The sequence below is a fragment of the Polypterus senegalus genome, chromosome 16 (genome assembly GCF_016835505.1).
Source record: "Polypterus senegalus isolate Bchr_013 chromosome 16, ASM1683550v1, whole genome shotgun sequence".
NCBI classification, from domain to species: Eukaryota; Metazoa; Chordata; class Cladistia; order Polypteriformes; family Polypteridae; genus Polypterus; species Polypterus senegalus.
In genome coordinates, this window is record NC_053169.1 from 15,073,876 (window position 1) to 15,090,350 (window position 16,475).

The following is a 16,475-nucleotide window of genomic DNA, read 5'->3' on the forward strand; positions in this document are numbered from 1 at the left end:
AATAACCCTAAAATATTTCATTTTGCAATTATTGTGCATTTTCAATATAAAACTAAACACTCAATTTCCTATTCCCTAGTGTCACAAAGTTGACTTAAATCACTTCATGAAACCATTGGCAGCTTACATAAACAATCTTCTCATTTCACTATAGGAATACAGCTTTGTATTAATTAATATTTTCTTGAATTCCTCCCCACCTTCAAGCATTACAATAAGAATTCAATTTTAGAATTGTTAGGCTTTTGTAGATTGTAATTTCTTGCAACAAAAAAAATTATCACTGTTAACCAGTATCTGTTTTTTTTCCCCTAAGGATTTCTGTGAAAACTGCTTCTCAGAAGGTCACCTGAATGACTAGAAAACATTGAAGATATCTGCATGGTTAAAGTGTAATGTAATTATAGATTACTATCTTAGAAGATAATCTATTATAGGCACTTAACCTTCCTGTTCTAAACTGAAATATCTCCCTCAATGTTTTTGCTTAAAAATATTTTTCAAAAATTATTTGTAGTCTGCCTTTGACCAGGGGTCTTTAAAGTCAGTCCTAAAGGGTCGTAGAGGCTGCAGGTTTTTGTTTCAACCCAATTTCTTAATAAGTCAATTATTGCTGTTACTACTCAAGCAGCATTGTTTACGTCATTTTAGTTGTCTCACTTATTAGGATTCCCTACCCTTAATTGCTTATTTTAGTTTTAAACAGCTGCATTCACTGTTTTAATAGCTTATTATAAATAAGAGGCAAATGACAAAGAACCAGCAGTCCACCATCTAACTATGTGAATCGTGAACAATCTGGTTTAATAAAACATTTAGAAGAAAATTGAACAGAAAAAAGTGAAGAATCTGCTTCAGGCTATACATTATTTGGATGATATTCTTGGAAAGTAAAAAAATTAGAACAATGAGTTGATATAACAGAATTAAAATACCAATAAGCCATACAATTAAATAAGATCCGTTATTGGCAAGGATTGGTTTCAAATTGAGCAACTGGGTTGGATCAAAAACCCTAAGCCACTACAGGACCAACTTTGCAGACCTCTGACTTAGACCTTTAACAAAATGTGTCAGAATGCACTGCATAATATAAGATTTTGATTGCAGCAGTTGTTTCTGGTTCATTGTTCCCTGAAAGGACCCAAGGTCCAGGGTTTGGGAGTGATTTAACTGCCAAGTCCTACAGATTTGACACCTACATTACAAAAACTCTTTTTTTGCTTTGAGCATTATGGTGAGGCTGTCTCGGAGCATTTTAGATCAATGGCCTATTGACTTCTTGGCAGCAAAGAGCCCAGGTTCAAAAATAAAACAAACAAAATTTTACACTGTTCAAAAGCAAGTTTGATTTCTGCAAAATATGAAGTGGGACATTTTATAGTACAGTCGACCCTTGATATACGACCGGCCTGACATGCAAACAACTTGATTTACGACCAAAATTTTTGTTTTGATTTACGACCAACATCTTGCGATACGACCCGAATGTGGTCACATGTATCCGCTTGTGTGATTGCAAACAGCCAGCCGAGAGCGTTCATAAGCGTCAGTCGGAGCCCAGATACATGTGTTTGTGGACGTAATTTCGGTCAGTGCAGTGATTTATCTGTATATATAATTCACTAAGACTATGGCAAGCAAGACGCATAATTGCCAAGGAAGGAAGAGAAGGTAACAAAGGTAAAGAAAGCGATTGTTAAGGGATGTTAGCTAGTAGGCTGGTGCGGCACATGACGATGTCATCAGGCTGAGTCAGCACCGGCTTGCTTTGGAGTGTATTATTACAGCAGTTCACAACACGACCAGCTTTGAACAGAGTGCTCGACTACTGTCATTATTAACTTGAGAAACCGCGATCGCAATCAAAACGAAGAAGGAAATTGTACGGAAATATGAGAGTGGTGTTTGTGTGACCGATCTCGCTAATATGTACAGCATGTCGAAATCCACCATCTCGACAATTTTACAAAGAAAAAGATTTACATAAGGAGGCTCCTTCTAAACAATAACCACCTTCCGTTTCTTTCTCCTCCTCCTCCTTTCCTGCAGCCCAAAGATGTCAAATTAAATGGTGAGTACAGTATGAAATTGTTGTTTCTGGTAAGCTAGACACTTTTTATAAGTTTTTGGTTAGTACATTAAAAAAATTATTGGTGTTTTGGTAAATTATGCGCATTACACAACCCTTTTTTATTATGAAAAGGTTAAGTAAGTGTTGCTGTGGGAGGTTCGGAGCGCATTATGGGTATTTCCATTATTTCTTATGGGAAAAATAGTCTTGACTTACAACCAACTTGAGGTACAACCAGCCCTCACGAACGAATTGAGTTCGTAAGTCAAGGGTCCACTGTACAATGAAAATGTATTTGCCCCATTTACTACTATGTACTATAAAACATGGTCATCTTTAGATTGTAACAAAAAATGAGAGTTTGGTACCTCTTTAAAAACTTATTTACTGGTTAATGTCATGTTATCAAACATTCAGTCTCCAGAAATTTAAAAAAAAAAAAAAAGGTATTACTCTCTTTAATTAAAGCAACTAAAAATCACAGAAGTAATTAAGGTAAGCCATATAAAAATTAATCAAGAATGCCTTTTAAAACACCACTTTTAAACCTTTATGCTGATAATCAGGCCTGTTTCATGTCAGCCCACTACAGACCAAATTGATGACCCATACTATCTGAGTGAACATACATATCAGCTCAAGGTTAGACTTGGTCGTGGTGCAATGATCAACAAAAAAACTTCAGAAAACCCTGGATAAACTTAGTCAATGTCTGTCAGTGTGAAAAGGGATTTAAAATAACTTTTAGAGCTCCAAGTCACTAACAAACAACTATAAAAACCATACTGACTAAAATTTCAGACAGTAATCAATACTGTAGTTATTCTGCCAAAATCTCTCTTAAGTGCAAGGTATAAAACTGTTCATTAAGTTGCAAAGAACCGCAGAATAACATAGTATTATGTAGACCTCACTCCTTTGTGACTTCATTATCATAGGAGTCACTGGGCAGGGAAACCATTTCTCTTTAATGTAATTAAGAGCATGTCTCAAGTATGCCAAGATTTATATGGATGGATCTTCAGGACTTCTGGAGCAAAGTACTCTACATAAAATGAGTAAAAAGTGAAATTTTAGACAAATATATGCTCTTCTCTATTTCTGGGGGAAAAAAGCTGAATACACTATTAAAATATAACAGTATCAGAGCATGAGTCAATTATGTTAGCATTAATAGTCTGGTTATGAAAGTCCTCATTAAGGCAAGACTATGACAACTTGTCATTAGGCACAAAACAAGTTTAGCTCATGCACAAACACAATAACTCAAAATGCAAATGAAAGCCAATATTAGAATAGTTACAGATATATAGATTATTGGAAAATAAAAACCTTGTTGAAGTCACCACTTAACCCTTTGCTGAAACAGAACCCAAAATGAGGAATTTAACCAGCCACCTACACCACATTTTCAATAGCTGGAAAAAAATACAATAGTGTAATTTGACAGACAGCCGTATTTCTCTAAAACTTTAAGCGATGGTGCAGCATTGCTTTTTAAACAGTAAAAAATTAACCCTCATCCATCCATGCCATTTTTATAAGGTTTCCATGAATGGGGGGGTCTTGCAGACCATTTTAAACTGGTTAAATCTGCCTAAAAAGCAATACAATAACTTCAGGATTTTTATTACCTCTGAAATGAAGTAAATGTGATGTAAATTTTCAATGGTTTACATGTTACCTTTGTAATAGTAATGCGTGTTTAGTGTTCACCAAATAATGTAAGATAACCGTCATAGTAGCACTAAAACAAGACGTCAGTTACACGTCTGATTCGCATACAGAACAGTCACTCATCTTCAACTTGTTTGCAGACCAGACACACAAGGGAACGCTCTGAATGTTCCTGGCAAACCGGAAGTTTGCACAGGGAGCAAGTGGCCTTTATCTTTCTCTCCTTTGCCCTTGGGCACATGAGATAGCGTTGCTTCTTAGCTACATTTGCTGCATCTCCACGGGGCTGTTTCAGTGGAACAGCAACTCCAGTACTCTCAACAGAACGTTTCAGACTGTGTCGTAGTGCTTGTTGCATTTCAGAACGACGCTCAATCAATGGCTTCGTCAAAGATTCACGTAACTCGCACAGGAAAAGTCGACAACGATATTTCTTGTTCTGGATGGACTCCGGAAGCTGGCATTCCCATTCGGTTGTCACGGACAATGTTTCAACTTGGCGTTCTTCTGTTGAAAGTTTTCTTCATCGACCATTTGATTCTGCCGTCATGCAACATCATTTCAGCAGATTCCTCATCGCTTGTTGATGTTATCATCCTCTTCCTCCTCCGAGTCACTGTCACCAGAAAATAACTCCATTTCAATGTCACAATGATCATCATCAATTTTTGTTTCCTCATCACTTGACACAGTGTCACTTCCATCATCATTGTCCTCTTCATTTGAGTTGCCCGATGTATCGAAATCCGACAACTCCATTATTTCAGCCAGGGCTTCACTTGCATTGAATTTCTTTGTTGGTCGTTGACTCATTGTTCATAAACACATCAACTGGACTTGCTCCTCAACAAACTATACACCAGCAATGTCTCAGGCAGGACTAAGAAAATCTAACCAAAGAAAATACAAATTTAAATAGAAAATTCAAATATAAAATATAAAAAAACGAAGCAAAAACGCTCATACAAAAATGGTTACGTTTCCATGAATGGGGGTCTCTGAGACCCCCAACTACTTTTTGCATTAAGCTATTAAGAAGCATATTTCTGCACATTTTTCAAGACAACACAAAATGAAATGTCAGAAAATTTCACGGCCATCGTATTACCTTGAAAGGGAAAGAATTTGAAAATCTGCGACTGGGGGTCTTGGAGACCGCCCCATTCATGGATTAGTGTTAATAGAAACTAAAGCCCACAATCACACTACCAGCACTTCAGAATAGATAATCCACCTGAAGCAAAGTACAGTAGAGTACAGTAGGCCTAGCCAGCACTTAGATGGGAGACCATCTGGGAAAAGTTTAAGTTGCTGCTGGAAGAGGTGTTGGTGTGACCTCAGGGGTCACTTACCCTATGGGCTGTTTGTAGAAATCAATGCCCACGTGTGGTGATAGGGACACTGTACTCTCAAAAGTGGCACCATCCTTTGGATGAGATGTATTAGCAAGGTCCTGACACTCTATGGTCATACAAGATCCCTGGCATCTTTCAAAAAGAGGACAAGGTTTCCAATGTCCTGGCTAAACTGGCCACCACTGCCTGGTCATTCTGACCCCCTTATTATTCCCCCTGTTCCTCACTGACTGACTTTCTCTTTTACTCCTTCATCACCTAATAGTTAATGTGTGGTGAGCGTACTGGTGCAAAAATGGCCAGGTGGATGCTACATATTAGTGGCAATTAAAGTAGTTCTCCACTATAATGTGCTTTAAGTAGTTTTTTTTTTTTAAAAAGGGCTATATAAATGTAATTAAATATTGAAGCCCACTAGAATGGGGTTACTTTACCTACCTTCTTTTCAACACACAAACTTAAACTTCTTCAGCAAAATACACCAATCAGCCACAATCTATGCAAGCTGATGCATAGACCCCCACAAGACCTCAGAAGGTGTTCGGAGGTATCTAGCACCATCACTTTAGCAGCAGATCCTTTAAGTCCTGTAAGTTGAGAGGTGGGGACCCCATGCATCGGACTTCGTTTTCTAGCACATCTCATAGCTGCTTGATCAGACTGAGATCTTGGGAATTTGGAGACCATGTCAACACCTTGAACTCTTTGTCATGTTCCTCAAGCCAATCCTAAACAATTTTTGTAGTGTGACATGGTGCATTATCCTCCTGAGAGGCCACTGCCATCAAGGTATACAACTTGCTTTGAAGGGATGATGCCCAGAGTATCACACTGCCTCTTCCAGTTTGCCTTCTTTTCATAGTGTATTTTGCTGCCATTTCTTCCCTATGTAAATGATACACATGCACCCAGTCACCCACATGATCTAAAAGAAAACACGATTCATCAAACCAGGCCACATTGCTCCATGATCCAGTTCCGATATTTGTATGCCCATTGTAGGTACTTTCAGCAGTGGATGGGGTCAGCATAGACACTCTTTACAATCTGCGACTACACAGCCCCTGCTGCGATGCAGTGTGGAGCACTTTTGGTAGACACTAACCACTGCATACTGGGAGTGACCCACAAGACTAGTCTTTTCGGTGAAGCTCTGAACCTGTTGTCTAGCTATCGCAATCTGGCCCTTGTCGAAGTCGCTGAACTATTTTTCCTGCTTCCAACACATCACCTTCAAGAACTGACTGTTCACTTGCTGCCTAATATATCCCACCATTTGACAGTGGTTCTAATGCTGTGACTGATCAATGTAAATGTACTAAAACTTAGCATAATAATTTTTCACCTTAAACTGTCCACTCTGTATTCTTGATCCAGGCGTTTTCAAAGTAGTACCTGACTGAAGTGTCAGACATACTCAACTATTTAACAGATTCTGGCATTTGTCCCAAAATCCTTCTAAAACTACAGTAGTATAAACTTTGCTGAATAACCTTTATTGTTCCATTTTGGGTAAAATTTACACTGCTCTCTAACCTACTATTTTACGAAAAAAAATCTTGAAAAGAACCAGTCAGATTTCAGACCAAATCATAGCACTGAAACTGCTTTGCTGAAAGTAATTAATGACTTGTTGCTTAAAACTGAGACGAAAAATGTCATCTGGCCTATACTTGAGCTTTACTGGATATCATAGATCTCATTAACTGCTTTACTGGGTTGGCTTTCCAAGTGCTGTGCTAAGCCTCTAAAATCATACAAAACAGGAAGAAAGTTCTTTGAAAACCTTGGTCACTGCACATTAACAAATAGAAGATAATAAATTTGGTATGCCTCAGGGATAATTTCTAAACCCTTTACTATTCCCATTTTATTTACTCTCTTCAGGACTGATGATTTCTAAACATAAGGTAACTTACCAAAGCAATACGGATGACACAAACTATATAAATCTATCATAAGAGATGCACCCAAGGCTCTCAACCTTCTGATTCACTGCCTTTCAAGTATTACAGAATGTTTGAGCAGTAATTCCCTTTAACCTAAATAACGAAAAAACAGAAACCAATTACTGGAAGCAGGTTAAATAAAAAAAGGATCTTAGGGAAGCCTTGATCATCTTGCCTTGCAAATTAAGTCAGAAGTAAAAAGAAAAAATCTGGGTCTTGTTGGAGATTAAACTTAAAATTGCACATAAACCATATTACAAAGACTACTTTTTCCATTTAAAAACAATACAACATCAGTCTTTATACTGTTGCAATGAATGCATGCTTTTGTTTTTAGCTGACTAAACTACTATACTGCATTCCTGTCAGGGCTGCCAAGAAAAGATATAAATCGACAGCAGCTTGTACAACACGCAGCAGCAAGAACCTTAAACAAAATGATAAATTCTGAAGACATTTTATAAATATATCAGTATCGTTAACTAAACTGCCTTTGTCCTTTGTTATAGATTTTAAAATACTCTGTCTATAAGGCTTTGATCAATCTTGCACCTTTCTATATTTTGGAATGCCTGTCCACCGACATCACTCTCCATAATCTCATATCTGCAATCACTGGTTTACTATATGTTCCTAGAATGAAGCATAAAGATCTGGTGAGGTGGCCTTTGCATTTTAGGCACCAAGAATCAATATTTTATCAACAGAGATAAATCAAACAAGGAGTACTGAATATTAAATATACTGTACATATATACAGATTCTTTTGCCCTAACTTGTAATAAATCTGTTGTTACAGATTGAAACTAGCAAAAAATATCTGAAAGCTTTACACCTAATCTAAGAAATTTGTCTAGAATTTCATAGAATTACAACTGTTGACACTCTTTATTTTTCAAAATTTAAAAATACCCAGGTACTAATCATTATTTTTATTTCTCTTTCTGGTTTGCCAACTCTACCTGGCCCAACTCTATTCTTCAGTGGCCTTAGATGAAGAAGACCCTGCTATTTTAAGATCTGCAGAATTTCATTGTCTAGATTAAACATTTTATATAAATAAAATGTATTCTTTAATTTAATTTAATGTATTATTTAATCTGAAGACCCAAAAAAAGAAAATCAATAGCATACCGTGACCCAAGAAGAGGATTATTATCCTAATGACAGGAGAGTCATACATAGACAAATTATAATGGCCATATAAAGTTCATTATATGTGAATATTACTAACTGTAAAATGGACAAGTACGACTGGGCAGTTACTTAGTCTTGGAATCCCAAGAGGTTTATTTTCTCCAGCACTCATGCCAGCTGGAGTTTTGTCCTCTCAAATCAGACAATGGTGTTTCCCATTATAACCATTAAAGATCAAAAACTGCCTAAGTGATCTTATAATTTAATCTACAATCACCTCAGTTAAGGATTTTAGCAGTTATTTTTTTTAATTTACATTTGTAACTTTCATTTTTCTTTTAAAGATTTTAAAGCACTTTGAACTACACTCTTTGTATGAAAATCCATTCTTCCATTTACAAACTCGTTCATCCAGAGGAAGGTAATGGGGAAGCTGGAACCTATCCCAGAAAGCACAAGGTTGGTAAACAAGACATCAGTGAATCGAAGGATGAATACACACAGACACACACACACCCCTGGGGATAATCACACATTAGTAATCCACCTAACTTGCACGTTTTTTGGAGGAAACCTGAGCACCTGGACAAACCGCTTGCCGACACACGAAGCACTCTGGACTTGAGCTTTGATCTCCTTATTGCAAGGCAGCAATGCTACCACTATGCTGCCATGACAACCTCTTTGCATGAAAGCGTCATATAGAAAAAAATATTGTTGTCACTGTCTACTGTACTTGCAGTTAAAAATGTATAACCAGTTAGTTATTCACTCGATGAGGGCACTTAGTTTTTTCCTCACAAGGCAGGTACTTAATACTCTTCACATTTTAATCACCATTTACAATCTTCCAATAACTTTGCCAAATCCTTGTAAAAGAATTCAAGGTTGCACAGTTCTAAAGTCTATGTCCAAAATGGATAGTGATAGGACACAGGATTCCAGTCCAGTATAATGGGAACATGAGGCAGTTGCACAAACTATTGCAGCACCTTAAAACTGACTTTATTTTTTATGTGCATTTAAGGTGCTCTAAATTTAAAAAAAAAAAAAAGTCAAGCATATGAGAAGTTTACCTATAAATCAAATTAAACAAAATGGGTAACATGGAAACTTTGTTCTGTACATTTTCTTTAATAAATAAGTACTATTTCAGGAAAAGACAGTTTGCATCACTTTATGGTTATTAATATTTTATTAGCAATTACCTACCACACTGCTTATTAAATGTTTAGTTGTAAGAAATCTAAATATTGCACTTCTCCTTCATTGAAAAGTTACTGAATAAAAGGCATCTGTGCAAAATCAGGAACTAGCATAAAGGATACAATTCTGAGCAAATGTCACAAATGAAGGTGCCCATCACTACTTAATTCTTAAAAATATTTTTATTACAACTCCCTTCTGTCATACATCTGCTTTTCAAGTACATGTCCAAAAGTCTAGAATTACCAAAGTACATGCTGGTCAGAAAGAAAGCTGGAATGGCCTTTGGCAGATTCTCAAAAAACTATCTTAAATCATTGGTTCTTCCTGCTCTGTGTGAGCCTGTCAAAGCAGGGCAACCAACTTCAGTCAAAAAAGAATGAATATACACTTGGTCTTTGTAACATATTATTAAATGTAAACTACTTTTCTATTATACTTGAAAAACTGACCTAACAGTTCAAAATCAATATATTTATTTCATACCTTATAAGTTCCATTTGGATTTTTCATGTAGGACACTAAAAAAATATCCACTGGAAGAAGAGCTGAGGTTATTAAGGCAATAGCCAATGCACATATGGCCGTAATTGTGGAAACCACTTCACTTTCTTGACGACTCTGATACTTTCGGATATAAATCCAACAAAATGCTAAAATTACCTGAAAAATTAAAAAGATATGTATCAATTGTAGGCTGTTTGAAGGCATACACAGGTATCCAGAAAAATAATAATAATAGTAAGAGCTTCCTATATCATTAAACGAACCCTTGGCAAAGATGTACTAAACTAAAAGTCACTATGCTGTAAAAAATCTATTTTAAAAAGTTTTGTGACAAAACATGTTCCAATGCATAAAACAATTATCAATGAAGCAAATCAGTCATTTATTTCATACAAATACTATTACTTTGATGGTCAACACAGTTTTCAAATTTCAACACATTCTTCAGCTATAGATTTTCTGTAGGTTACTGGCCTGTACCCTTTGGCTCTCAACTAATTTGTTTAATTTTGGTTTCACTTAGCCTCAACAAAATCCCATCTACCAGAAAACACTCATTAAAACCAGTCATTAACAACAGAAGTCAGTCTCTCCATCTGTCTCTTCCATAATTTATCAATAAAACAATTTACAATATACGAGGTACAAATATTAGAGTTATAATATTGTATTTTTGGCATTTCCCACTCCTAAACAGAGAAAGGGAGAGACAGATGGGGAATGCAATACATACATGGCAGAGATACACCACTTTTATGGTCCCAGAAAAACACATTATATCTAATACATAAAGCTCAGTGCTTTGCTTGTTCTTTATACAATTGCACACTCTTGGCCAAAACTCAACAAAAGATTCAACACATACCTCAATTTATCACAGAGAGACAATAAACTACTTTTGTACCCAAAAACTTGCACCCCAGAGGTACTGGGGGTCAGATTGTTTCCTACTACAGGGAGACTTTTAAGGGAGTGCCTTTTGAGCCCTGAAATAAACTAATACCATTTAAATGTGTCTCTCGGAAGGTACACTTTAAGAAACACCATTTGTGTACGTTATTATGCCTTAAAATCGCTTACCCTGACAGCAGTAGGTGCTGCAGCTTGTTCTAATTAACCTGCTCCTGAATACCACCAAAACCAAGGAGCTCATTGTGGACTTCAGGAAGAAGAAGGGAGACACCCACTACCCCATTCAAATCAATGGCATGGCTGTCGAACGGGTTTCCAGCTTCAAATTCCTGGGGACACACATTTCGGAGAACCTGTCATGGACAAACAACACCTCGAGCCTGGTCAAGAAGGCCCATCAGCGCCTCTTCTTCTTGAGGACACTGAAGAAGAGCCAACTGTCTGTTGTCATACTGGGCAACTTCTACCACTGTGCGATAGAGAGCATCCTGACCAACTGTATCACAGCCTGGTATGGGAATTGCTCTGTTGCTGACCGCAAGGCACTGCAGCGGGTGGTGAAAACCGCACAACGCATCATAGGGACTCCACTTCCGGTCATTGAGGACGTTCACAAGAAGAGATGTTTACGCCGAGCTCGTTGCATTCTTAAGGACTCCTCTCATCCAGCCAACAAACTCTTCCAGCTCCTCCCCTCCAGAAGGCGCTACAGGAGCCTTCCGACTAAAACCAGCAGGTTTAGGAACAGCTTCTTCCCCACAGCGGTCACACTTCTGAACTCAGTTCCCCGTTGAACCTTCACATCCACACACACTTAATCCTCTACACTACTCCTCCTCCCTTTCCTTGTACATACCTGTACATACCTGTGCACACACAGCACACCTGTACATTGTACATCATATATCATATATTGTACATCTGTATATATTACAATACTCATAGTATTACAGCACATACATAACACATTATCATATATATATATATATATATATATATATATATATATATATATATATATATATATATATATATATATATAATAGTACTTATAGTATTACTGCACATACATAACACACCTGTATGTTGTACATCTGTGTGTGTGTGTGTGTGTGTGTGTATATATATATATATATATATATATATATATATATTATATATAGTACTTATAGTATTATAGTATATACAAATACATGTATAGGTACATACATGTATATTGTACATCTGTATATTTGCCATCCGCATTTAGAACATCTGTATATCTATCTATATATATCTATTTATCTATTCCCATCTTCACTGTGCTCTTAACTGTACATATCGTATTTAACTGTACATAATATGCACATACTATATTTATTGCACTTCTGCTCTTTGCACTTCTGATTAGATGCTAAACTGAATCTCGTTACCCTGTATTTATACATGTGTAATGACAATAAAGTTGAATCTAATCTAATCTAATCTAATCTAATTAAAACTGGTTACTTTTTACTGTTGAATAATAATATGCCGGAACTGAGATGTACAAGGCCCAACTCAAACATGAACAGGATTATGGTCCACCGCAGATCTGACCTCAGTAAATATAGTAAACTTCATGTGTCACTAAGGTGCTGTTTGTCAACAGTGGCACGAAAACCAGAGTCATCCTCTTAGTTTTTAGTTTTGTTTAACTTAAGTAGCAAAAATTTACCATTCCGTCTACATATATTTAATTTAAAATCTCCCAGTATTGGGATATTGGGGTGCAAAGTCTAGCCGAAGCTTAGACAAAATCTACATGTCCTTGGGCATGTGGTAAGAAAATACAATACAATACAATACAATACAGTTTATTTTTGTATAGCCCAAAATCACACAGGAAATGCCGCAATGGGCTTTTCTATGCAAAGATACAGAGGATGTCAAAAACTCCATAGGGTTCAAAGCTGCTTCTTCACAGACCCAAGATCCTGTTGTCAGTTCATAACTCAGCGAATCTGTCTACTCAAGAGTTTGCATATACCATATATATCGGCATGGCTTTTTCATTTGACACTTCAGTTTACCTACCAAATCAAGAATATGTACACTATATAAGTATTAATTTGGCCCACTATAAATGAGTTAGCTCTGCGATGGACTAGTGTTCCATTAAGTCTTAGTTCCTGTATTGCACCTGCTGCCAAAATAGGCTTTGGTTCCTTGCAATCTTAAATCTTGGTAGGAGCAGGTTTAGAAACTAAATGGATGCACTTCTATACTTTTGACAGTTAATGTGCAGAGTTAATTTCTTTTAAAACATACATTTTGTGATAAATTTGACATAGGAAGCATGTGTGCACACAAACCCATATATGCACGATTTTCAAATAGCAGAATAGTTATTTACTCTCATTCTGAGCAAAATTATATATTTACTGTATTAAGGAGTAAGTTTAAGCAATACTCTGCTTTACAAATGAAAAGATGGATGTTAATCTAGAACAGAAAGATGCAACTCCAATCTTTTTGGCAGATGGAACTGATTCTACAGACATTTCAACAGATGCCCAGCTAAGTTCCACAAACATATTATTGTTAACAGTGGTATTATTTTGTATCATCATTATCCAAAAAAGAGCTGTAATTTTACTGTCAAATTTATACAGAAGTACGTAAGTGCTCAATGGCCTGGAATCATCATAATACTCCTCCTCCAAATATACATCCCCATCTTGCAGCCTTAGCTGTAGGACATGTATATAACAATTAAAAACTCAACTACTCCTGAAAATGCTTTGTTACTCTTGAAGATAAATTAAAAGGACATGAAACCTAAAGAGAATTATATTATGACTTTATATAATGTTTTTTTTTGAGTTCCCAGAAAATTACTTGACAAGTAATATTCTGTTTAATTCAGGGTCTGGACTTCTGTGCAGGATTGTGGAAATCCCACCTACTGTACTATTTAAACATCCACACGATGCACTACTGGTCAAAAGTTTTAAAACATCTCAGTTTTTTCCAGTTTTCTTCAAATTGAATCCATTGAAATGCAACGAATTACCTAAAAACAGATTTAAATTTGAAGTGAAGGTTAGCAAAAATTGAAAAAAGGAAATTTCTGTCCATCTTATTCTTCTTTCGGCTGCTCCAGTTAAGGGATGCCACACCGGATCACCTTTAAATTTCTGGATATTATATATTCAGTTAAAATCTTTATGTTGGAAAATATTTGCCTCTTGGTCAGAAAGGAATGCACTTGCAAATGATTACACTACTGATCGACAGTTTTAGAACACCTCCGTTTTTCTTCAAATTTAATCAATTCAAATGCAATGAATGACCTAAAATGGTGAAAAGGGAAGCAGTAAACTGCCAGAAGTTAAAATTCAAGGTTTAGGTTAGCAAAAGCTGAAAAAAGGAAATTTCAGAATATATTAGAAATGGGCCATCTTCAAGGAAAAACTACCATGTTACAACCTACAGATGTTCTGCAGCAATTAAAGTAAAATTACCGTAACTCTTGCAAGTCGAAGCAAATAATTTGCACAGGTGTCCCAACTTCTACTGATTACTAAAGAACAGACCGAGTTGGTGGTATTGCTTGAAAAGATGCCTTTTTGTTTTTTTTTACCTTCTGTGTATTTTTAAGGCTTAAATTAAAATCTTTTAAAGGAGTGTCACTTTTGGCATTCCTCTTATAACATAAATCAATTCCTTTTCAAGTTCTTAGTTATTATTTAGTTTTAATAAATTACTGTTTTAACTAATATTAATAATTACACTGGGAACTTAATGCATGTGCTTTTCATTCATGGACTAATGCGACTGTATACTTGTATTGCTAATTTTCTTATATTTATTTTTGTTTTGGTAATTTCATTTTATTGCTGACACAGTACAAGTTTGCTTTTAGTAGGTAACCGAGTAGTGTGGTATTACTGGGGAATGCATTCACTGCACTAAATATTTGTTGGGCGATTAATCTGGTTATTTTTGGAGGGGGGGGGGGCACCTTTTTGTTATAACAATACTACAATTAGTCACAGACCTTCCACAGCTATTAACATCAATTCAACTAATGCCATTTTACACTTCACTTGAAGTCAAATCTTGTGTGTTTGAAAGCTATTGGGCCACCATAAGCCTATCAGTGCTTCACTTTTAACAACATCATTACAATGTAAGGTGCTGTTAAAATGCAGCCTAGCATATGTCAATTACATTATCCGTTATTTTTCACTATGAATTACTTTTAAATATTTTATTAAACAAAAATGTGACAACTGACTCTTTGATATAGTAACAAAAAATGTTAAATATACCAACTTGAATATCAACTAAAGAAGTCCCCGAAAGCACCTGAATGTTACGCCATTTCTAACTTGTTACTTCTTCATGCTTTGACATGCGTCTCCCGATTGCAATGACACTCTGTCCCAGAAACCCCTAAAACACAAGACACCACCGCGTCACTTGTTACCTGTCATCAGGCAGCATGACACGTTTAAAGGACAGTTCTAGACAACTTGAAGCTCGAGAAAATTGCAATGAGACCCACATTGTCGACATGTGTACGATCATTGTGCTAGGCAATTCGCGGCCTCATGTATGCCTATTAAACACCAAAATTAATTTGAACCAGTAAGCAAAAGACTGTGTTTAAAAACTTTACATTTTACATTCCCCAACTGTAAAACGGAGACAACAATGCAACACTCTGGGTGATGAAAACGCATACAGCACCTCCTGAACAAAATGTTTAATGCTTTACTAGCCGAGAATTATTTGAAATCTATCACAGAACTATTAAATAAGACGCGCAGCTTTTGAAATCAGTTACGGCATCGTAAAAGTTGCCCTCTACGTATAAACCAGCTATCCACTTATAAAGAGACGCTTGCTATAATTAGCGACTTGAAACGCGAAGAGACAAACACCTACCAGTAGCACAATCCCGAAAATTGACCACCCGAGGATACTCTCGGAATAAAACGAGGACGCAATAGCTAACGCCGCCATCTTCACTTCCTGCAACAAACCCAGTGTGAGGAGCACGTGGTGAATATGACGTCACTGTCGGCGTGCTTATATACAACAGGCGCGAGGCGTCAGCTAGGTCTTGCGCAGCTCTTAGAGGAAGTGGGGTGGCTAGTAGTGGATTGATTGATTGATTGATTGATTGATTGATTGATTGATTGATTGATTGATTGATTGATTGATTGATTGATTGATTGATTATTAACCGGCCAAGGAGCCGATCTAATAAAATATGTAAAGAATATTTTAAAAGTCTTGGGACATCGTATACGTAAAATCATCGTGGAGTGGCGGCTAACGCAACCACCTGGATACGAATATGTGCTCGAGCATTTCGCACATTCTTTCAATTTCCGTCAGTTTATTTATTTATTTATTTGTTTGTTTGTTTGTTTGTTTGTTTGTTTATGTTTGTATGAATGTATTTATTTATTTGCGCCATGGAAGGTGGAGGGTGGTGTTGGTGTAGTGGTGTTGTGGAATTCATATGAGATCCCAAGGTTGGATCCTGCTTGCATTACACTTAAAGATGCAAGGACGTTTTTTTGTTTGTTTTTTTTTTACATTGAAATAGACACCCTAGTGTGATTAATGAATGAATGAGATGCCGTGCTGTAGGGAACTAGCGATTAAGTACAGCTAGCAATA

At 36.4% G+C, this 16,475-nt stretch overlaps 1 protein-coding gene across 1 annotated transcript in view; it reads right to left on the minus strand.

Annotated features, from left to right (window-relative positions):
* The window catches only part of lmbrd1 (LMBR1 domain containing 1), a 93,155-nt gene extending 77,306 nt beyond the window's left edge, over positions 1–15,849 (minus strand). The window contains exons 1-2 of the mRNA XM_039737929.1: positions 15,732–15,849; positions 9,885–10,061 (exon numbers count right to left, since the gene is read on the minus strand). Of these exons, the coding sequence (XP_039593863.1) occupies positions 9,885–10,061; positions 15,732–15,809 (255 nt within the window). The 5' untranslated portion in view covers positions 15,810–15,849. The remainder of the gene's footprint in view (positions 1–9,884; positions 10,062–15,731) is intronic.
* Positions 15,850–16,475: the final 626 nt, after the last annotated feature.